Consider the following 8,626-nt stretch of genomic DNA (forward strand, 5'->3'; position numbering starts at 1 on the left):
AAGGGAATAATAATTCAAGGATAAAAATAGAAAAATAATTTCTTAAACAATTTATTATCACAAAGGCTTGCACAGCTTACAAATACATAGAAAATACTTTTTTTTTGCTTGAAAGTTAAAAGCAGCAGTTAGCATTTGACAGTCACGATAATATGATACTCTGTATCATAATGTTGCATGTATGACAGAGACTTATTCAGAAGCAGCTAAAGCTACTACAGTAAAGCGGACCTCTTCTGGATCACGTGCCATAAATTGCTTGCAAATCTTGGATGCATCTTCTAAGAGGGAATCTGCAGTAGTTGGCCCATGATTAATTGGGAAAGCTTTACGTCCATCCAACTCATACAAAGCTCCATCTTTATGCACAAAAGTTATGAAATGATGATTAACAGGATCTTCAGCACTGGGAGTGTTGGTTTGGCCTTCTTGAGCTAATTCCTTGTGGGCATTGATAATGCCCTTGTTATTTTCCAGCAGCTTGCCTCTACCAGCAGCATCCAAACCCTTAGCCTCATCTAGGAACTGTTTCAAATGACCTTCTGTTAATTCAATTTTGTCCATATTATTTGCCACTCCATGAACAAGTGCTATGGTACCACATGCATTGCTAATATTCTGTTTCATATAAAATAAATTGCCGGAAACTTCTTGACCCTTGGACAATATTTCATTTTCTTCCTTTTGCTTATGTTGCTCATAGGCTTCCGAAATTGGAAAGAGGAGAGTCACTGCTACCACCGGCTTTGGTACCCAAGATAGCATATCAGGCTCGAGACCCATCACGTCTACAATCCCCCATTTATTCGGTACACCGAGTTTTTGGAGAAATTTATTCATTACTTCAGGATTAGATTCCAAGGGGATCAAAGTTTCAGTCGCCATTTCAATCTAAAAATTAGCAGTCGAGGTTACCGGCGTTTATAACTGAATGAAAATAAAGAAAGTGTATTTCGTACCTGAAAACTCCTTTGTCTTTCTGACTAGAAACGAAGTAATCTAAGTGAAATCTTATAGCTGTAGCTTACACGTATCTGATTCAGAGTTGAGATTCGAGAGAATTCTTCAAAAATAAATCAATACTCGACGCTGCCGGTAAAATTTCCAAATTTTTACAAGTCATCCACAGACCAATAAATAAAAGGAATGAATCCAGTGTATGTAATGTACTCTGTGAATGAACCTTTTTTTCTGGTCGGTGCTGAATGAATATGAAATAGAATGTGTGATTGAGTGTAGAACAAAACAAAGGCTGCCAGCCTCAGACTAAGAATCAAGAGACTTGTCAGACGCGTATACCCGAAAGGGACAAAACAACTAAAGAAATCATACTTACGTATGAAAGGTTTGTTTTTTTTGTTTGCCAAAATCTATTTGTACGTGAGATTTTGGCAAACAACGTGAAGTGAGGTTATGTTGACTCAAGTATTGTAAAGAAATAAGTAACTAATTGATTCATTTTGTTGCTTTTTGTTTTTGAAGGTATTGTGCAATGGTAGGTTGCAGTATACTAGGCTACAATAGCCGAAACGAACGTAAAATAGACGGAATAACATTTCACAAGCAGCACATTTTACCTCTGCTTGAGCGAGAGGGACTGAGGGGGCCACGCTAGTTGCATATCTGGACATATCTGTGGCATAAATTCATTTAGCTATCTCACTCTAACAGTAAGTGTCACAATTGGACTCGGAATAAGGACTATTAGAAGTAGCCCTATTGTGACACTTACTGTTAGAGCGAGATAGCTAAATGCATTTAAGCTCTTGTTAGAACGTGACAAAATGATTATGTTTTGTCCTTATCACTGTGGCCACTTTTTTTTGTTTGTCAAAATGTATTTGTACGTGAGTATTTGACAAACAACGTGAAGTGTAGAAGGAATGACATTTCACAAGTAAGAAAATCTGCTTGAGCGAGAGGGACTGAGGGGGCCACGCTAGTTGCAAATCTGACATAGGTATACCAGTGCAATAGGGCTACTTCTAATAGTCCTTGTTCTGAGGTATGCGGACAGCGTGACATTTCACAAGATGGTGGCATTAGTTCCAATTTTCGCCACACGCCAAAAGAGACTTGTCGCACTGTATCTCTATGATCTCTATCGGTATTTATTCTGAGATCCCTATGTTTGTGTCAAATGTCAGTCAGCCAGTCGATTGCGGTAGAATGACAGTTACAATGTCACAATCGCAATCACTTCTAATTGGTCAATACTTGCTCACGATTGGCTACAATGCAATATTGCAACAAGAATCGCACAAATTCAGCCAATCACAACAATTGAGATTGTAATAATGATTGACGAAATGTTTTTCGACATCGACCTATGAAATCAACCTACCGTAGATAGAGTAATAAAGGTAGATACAGGAATGTTTGCTTTCTCATTCACACTAAAAAGAGAGCACAGATAAAGTTACTAATGTGATAAACAGAGACGCAGCTAACCTATTTTTGTCCCTTATCGTGTAACTGATTTTTTTCAAGAATACATACATGGAATGCAACTTTAGTTGCAAAACAAACATTGAGAATTCGTATTGTAATTGTATTTCTCATTAACTAGTTATTTGATTCTTTTCACATAAAAAACGTTTCATACAAATATTGTTGATCGGTTAATACAAATATTAACTTCTAAACAATGGTAATAATTGTCGTGGTATTCATCGTTACGTCGTGCTATTGCTATCTCATACACGATTACACAGTAAAGTCCTTTTCATGAAAGAAGTCCCCCAGACGCAGCGCTGTACTCGCGTGACATAATGTCGTAAAAAATTACCTATTTTACATTTAGCATATGTAAATCAAATAATACTATTTCCTGCATACTTCGATGAAACAATATAAGCTCTTAAATTGTATTTGCTTATATAAGCTCTCAAATTGTATTGTCAAATTTAGTTCCAAAATTCACCGCAAGACTTCTTTCATGAAAAGGAATGTACTTCAATCTACCTTTATTACTCTATCTACGCAACCTACTGAAGCAAAAAAAAAACAAATGTCAATTTCAACTTTCAATGTTTCAAGTTTCGTTTCAATCACTTCGATGATGGCGATTGGCGAAATGCAAATGGAACTTGGAAGTTGTAGCGTTGGCCTAGTTCATGCCTAGTTTCTTTCCCATAGAAAACAATGAACTTTTTATCAAAATTTAATGTTAAAAATATATCCATCGTGATATATGAAAGTTATATATTTTTCTCAAAATGGCTGTTTGTGGTTTAAGAACGCTACTGTTAGTAGTGTGCATTTTAGAATTGGTTAGTAAAAAATTATGTTTTATTAATAATTGTAAAGCTTTTTTGTTTAGATATAGATATGTCATAAATGATATACTTACTTAAATAAGTTATTTTGCTTTTCAAAGGCTTTTCCTACTCCCAGTCCTAAAATGTTTCATATTAAATTATTTTATAGCTAGTAAGTCTCATAGTATTTCCTTTTTATAAAAATAGCAGTAGAAATTTTGATCTTGCATTAATTATACAAATGCTCAACTGAATCTATCTTGAAACTTTGTATTGACTAGGTATACAGATAGCTTGCATCCTAGAGATACATGTCTGTCTACATTTGACTGGAAAATATCTTAGTACTATAGGAAAACAGAAACATCTAGTCAACTAGTAATATTAATGTAGATTCACTTACCATAATTACCTTACATATCCTAATTTTATTTTTGGACTTTACCAGCGAAAATTTATAAGATAGTTGGTATTTGGGCATGACTAATCTATCAGTGAAAGAATTTTTGAAATCAGATGAGTAGTTTCAGCGGTTGCATCCTACATCCAAACTTACTAACTACCTCTATAATATTAGTGTAGAGAATAAAAGAGTAAATAGTCAAAGTACTGTTAATAATAGAACTTCTGTATGAATCCATCAATATAAATGACAAGATATGCCCAAGCGAACAAAATTTTTCAGTTTTGGAACCAAATAAATCAGCCCCACCTCTTAGATACTAATGAACAACTCATTTGAACCCGTTTGAAATGAAGACGTCACTGAGTGGCATTAGTTCTAAAGCACCACTGAATCGGTGGCATTTTGTTTGTTCAATAGCCATGAATCAAGAATCTGATCACACATATATTATGAAACGTATTGTATATAACAATATATATAAAAAACTTGTTTCCTTTTACTAATAGTTATTTCTGATTTGGTGGTAAATTGATAAAGGACTGATTGACATTTACATAGTGACATAATAGCTTTGAGCTAAGGAGTCTTTTTCTGAGATTAGAGCTTATTTATTTATTTATTTATTTTTATTATTCATGTACCAAAATTGTAGTTACAAAGTAATAATAAATTAAGTTACATTGGAAATGCTTATCTCTAAACAGAGATTTCTTCCAGCTTCCCATTCAAGGTTGTGAGTAAGGCGTATCAGGCATATCAGGCGTGTGTGTGTGCGTAACTTGCTTACAGGCTAAGCAAGTTAGCAAACACAATTTTCCCTACCTATTTTAGTGTTGTTATTTGTTTCAGATAATTACAATTCAGAGACAAGTGTTTGATTTCCTAGGATACATGTGGTTACCGATCATTGCAAACTTTGTTAATATTCTTCTGATTATATTTGGCTCTTTTGGTGCAGTACAATATGTTACAAAATATCTTTTAGCTGTAAGTATTCTTCATATACCTATGGAAGTGTTTTATCAATGTTCTAATTTATTGAATTATAGCTAAATTGCATGTATTTCAGTGAAATATCTTGTCTATTGGTGAAAATATTAATATTGTACTTTTAAATATTGGGGCTGATTCTCTTGTACACAATCTCTAAACCAAACCAAAATGACACTTTTAAATCTATTGCTATCCCTGTCATAATGTTGCTTGCTGAAAAGGATAGCACTAGATTTAGACCTGTTAATTTAGTTTAGAGATCAGTTCTTAAAATTACTGACACTAATTTTTAACATGGAGTAACTACCATGTTTGAATTAATAAAAAAAATTCTTTCAGTATGCAATTTGGAGTTTTATGTGGCTAACATGGAATATATTTCTTATATGTTACTACCTTAATCTTGGCATCCTTAACAGGGTAAGTATTTAGTGGCCTTGCTTTTATTAATAACCAAAGATGTTTAGAACCTTGTACAATTGTGATAATGGGGCCGATTCTCTAGTACACAATCTCTAAACTAAACTAAATTACCAGGTCTAAATCTAGTGCTTTCCTTTTCCGCAAGCAACATTATGAAAGGGATAGCAATAGATTTAGACGTGATATTTTAGTTTAGTTTAGAGATTGTGTACAAAGGAATTAGCCACACTATGTAGTTTAATGAATCACTACAGTGAAATGTCTGTAAGTGATTCACTGCCATAGTGAGTCAACAAGGCAGAAAAAATATAAGTTTACAAAAAGATGTAGAGTATTTTAAAGAAATTGTTAGGATTTTGTACCTAAAGTAAAAACTTGAGGCCTCTGAATTATATTTAGAATGTAATAGAATTTTTTTATTCAAGTAAACTGTTTTTGAACAGTCCAATTGTATTGATTTACGTACCATTAAAATAATAAAGCCGACCCTGTCTATAACATATTGGGATTGAGATTATATTTAGATTAGTAATAACTCAAAACATATTTTAAATATTTCAGGAAAGTGGATTGCTATCCTTAGGAACAGGAAGTGTGAGTTGGTGGGAGGGAAATGGTTGGGGTTGCCAGCCTATTTGGGGAGAAGCAGATGGCCCCGGCACGTGGAGACCAGCTCGGGTGGATGGCTGCTTCTTTCAATGGCACTATGTTGAGTTGGGCCAGTCTGCCATAGCCGCACTTCTTACCGCCACAGCCTTGCCGTTAACTATACTATTAGCATATAAATCATTTAGGAAACACAAAGCTGTTTCAGGTGAGAATTTATTTATGAAAATTTAATTAAAGACCTATAGAGAGAGAGAGCCAGCGCATGCCAGACCTTCGTTATTTTGTAAAAGCTAAAAGTTTTTCTGCATATTGTCCCCTTTTTTACAATGTGCATTAGACTTAACTATGCCTTATTTTACTTTTTAAATAACTTTATTTTATTTTCAGATAAAAGCACGTTGTCCCGCCGTCAAGTTTATACCATAGAACTAAGCCCCACCGAAACAAACGTAAGTGAAAGCACCTTAAAACCTATGACTCCTCGTCGAGTTAAACGTCGATCCGGTTCCAGAGGTGCCGGCTCCTCCGTGCGGCGCTCGCGTCGCTCTTACCGGAACGCGGGCTACCTGGCGTCCACCGCGTCCCTCCCTCGCGACTCCCGTCCGTCGCGGCCCACCTCGGCGCACTCGTCCTACTCCAACTTCCACGCGGCTCGGCCCTTGTCGTACCACGCTGCAGACCGAGAGACGACTCGCTCCCAGGAAGTCTTCCCTCCGCCGCCACCTCCCGACTCGATACCGATAATCACTAACAGATCTGATACAATACGAAGGAGCAAGATGGTGAGTCGCGATGTTGTCGGCCCCTATAATGAACCGAACCGGTACGATCCGCCGAGAACCTTCGAGGCCTCACCCTCGTATGACGTCAGTCGCGGTTACGACAGTGGCCCGAACTATGAGAACAGGGAGGCAGTGATGGGATGTGAATCGCCAGCGTACTCCGGAGGCTGCGGGTACAGCGACTGGGAGCCGCCGCCGTGTTCGCGCGCCACGCCGCAGGCGCCCGGCCCGCCCGCGTACCAACCCGCTGCTGATAACTACAATGTCGTTCCGTAACGCGTTCAGTTGCTCGGTCGATGCGCTTAGTCTTATCAAGACATTGGGGCCGATTCTCTTGTACATAATCTCTAAACTAAACTAAATTAACAGGTCTAAATCTAGTGCTATCCTTTTCTGCAGGCAAAATTATGAAAGGGATAGCAATAGATTTGGACGTATTATTTTGGTTTAGTTTAGAGATTGTGTACAACGGAATTGGCCTGATTGAATGTTCTTATGAAAAGATACAAGTTGTGAGCATTCTCAAAATGTCCTAACTTCATCACAAATCATTTATGCGAACCGGTTGATAACCTCGAATAATTATGTAAATCTCATGTTTACAACTTTACACGTAATATTGCGTAGCTAAAAATCACATATGAAAAATTTTTAAGCTCGTTGTACAACGTCACGGTTAGAAAACTAAATTGAAAAGGTTACAATGGGATTAATTTATTCCATTTCATTATGTGCCTTATCGAGCCATGCTCAAGTTGCAGCTCAATGTTGAAAATCTTGTGTGAAGTTTCTTTAAATTTTCACCCAATCGGTTGTTAAGTTTTACGCTTAATTAGGATCGTTTTATATTACCTATAATTATAGGAGTATTTTAATAGAATTTTTTTTGATGATGCGGTTGTATAAAATACATTCCTTCTTGAGGGTTTAGAAAGTAAGCTTTAATATTTTTGTTATATTTTCCATTTGTTTACATTTTTTGTAGTAGGGACCTAGTCTTAAGTTTACTAATTTAATTTCGTTTCGTTAATAGGTAGTCGCAGTCGCGTTGTTAATATTAGGTAATTGTACTACTTATGAAACTACGGTCATAAGGAGTGTTGTCATGAGGAATATTATCATGTAAAATTGAAAATGAACAGTTATTTGACTACAGTAAATTAATCCGTCCATAGAGTATAAAATATATTAACCTAGTATACTAAAATTAGATATTATTATACATATATACTTACTAACTTACTTAATATTTTATACCTGTTTACCTAGCAAAAACGTACAAATTTAAGATATAAAATCACTCGCGGTCGCGGTAAATATTTGCGCAGTTTTACATTCCAGTAATTTTACAAAGGAAAATGGACAATAGGCAAGTCTCGTGAGTAACTTGACATATGTATGCGTTAGTGTCACTGCCATTTACTATACTCTATCCGCGGAAAGAAGTTAGTATAACGCTCCCTCAGGTTTTCCTATTGTATTTCAAATATTTTTTGAAAATATTTTCGAATTGAATTTCGAATACATGTTTGTGATTGATTGGTGGCTTAAAATGGTTAACGCCTACTGAGCTTTTTACCTCTATCATTTGTATGGGATTACGTAACAGAGAGAGCTCTTTACTAACTTCTTTCCGCGGACCGCGTATATTAGTTTATTACGGTTTACGTTATATACTTAGGGCTCCGAGGCTTTAGTAACTTTTAATATTAATGTTACTTGTGCGTTAATCTCTCATTTAGTATGGACGGGAAAAAGTCGTGTTTGTCACCACACAATCTTGGTAGATTCGAGCACAGTTAACGTTAACTTGAACAGTTACATTCAGCAACGTTCCTTAGTTTAAGAGTATGTGTCCAGAATAACTATTTTCTGCGGGCAAGATTTTATATATAGCTATAGATTATTTTCTCAGTGACTAGTGACTTATACAGGCCCGCCCATATTTTTAAGTATCCAAAATGAGCTTTATTAGATTAAGATAATTTTAGTTAGAATTTTTGGGAAATTTTATACCAAATACACGTCAACGAAAACAAGATTGCTTTTTATTAAAAAAACTGGCCAAGTGCGAGTCAGACTCGCGTACCGAGGGTTCCGTGCAATGCAAGTCGTATTTTTTCGACATTTTGCTCCATTAATCAAAAACTATT

At 35.9% G+C, this 8,626-nt stretch overlaps 2 protein-coding genes across 2 annotated transcripts; one reads left to right on the top strand and one right to left on the bottom strand.

Annotated features, from left to right (window-relative positions):
• Window positions 1-35: 35 nt before the first annotated feature.
• On the bottom strand, window positions 36-1,150 carry LOC117989697 (ubiquitin carboxyl-terminal hydrolase isozyme L3-like). Its single transcript, XM_034977107.2, has 2 exons — window positions 960-1,150; window positions 36-891 (listed from the first exon to the last, which is right to left on the bottom strand). Exon 2 carries the CDS (start codon window positions 883-885, stop codon window positions 193-195), a length of 693 nt encoding a protein of 230 aa, XP_034832998.1. The 5' UTR covers window positions 886-891; window positions 960-1,150; the 3' UTR covers window positions 36-192.
• Window positions 1,151-3,045: 1,895 nt separating this feature from the next.
• Window positions 3,046-8,127, top strand: NKAIN (Sodium/potassium-transporting ATPase subunit beta-1-interacting protein). Its single transcript, XM_034977093.2, has 5 exons — window positions 3,046-3,272; window positions 4,516-4,653; window positions 4,999-5,079; window positions 5,644-5,896; window positions 6,079-8,127. Exons 1-5 carry the CDS (start codon window positions 3,219-3,221, stop codon window positions 6,747-6,749), a joined length of 1,197 nt encoding a protein of 398 aa, XP_034832984.1. The 5' UTR covers window positions 3,046-3,218; the 3' UTR covers window positions 6,750-8,127.
• The last annotated feature ends 499 nt before the right edge of the window (window positions 8,128-8,626 follow it).

Source organism: Maniola hyperantus, chromosome 2 (assembly GCF_902806685.2).
Source record: "Maniola hyperantus chromosome 2, iAphHyp1.2, whole genome shotgun sequence".
Taxonomy (NCBI): domain Eukaryota; kingdom Metazoa; phylum Arthropoda; class Insecta; order Lepidoptera; family Nymphalidae; genus Maniola; species Maniola hyperantus.

Excerpts from the sequence above, each read along its gene's own strand:
- LOC117989697 (XM_034977107.2), bottom strand. The coding sequence starts at position 885 with ATGGCGACTGAAACTTTGATCCCCTTGGAATCTAATCCTGAAGTAATG.
- NKAIN (XM_034977093.2), top strand. The coding sequence starts at position 3,219 with ATGGCTGTTTGTGGTTTAAGAACGCTACTGTTAGTAGTGTGCATTTTA. Across the intron at positions 3,273-4,515 it reads TAGTGTGCATTTTAGAATTG|ATAATTACAATTCAGAGACA; the intron begins GTTAGTAAAAAA and ends TATTTGTTTCAG. Across the intron at positions 5,897-6,078 it reads GAAACACAAAGCTGTTTCAG|ATAAAAGCACGTTGTCCCGC; the intron begins GTGAGAATTTAT and ends TTTTATTTTCAG.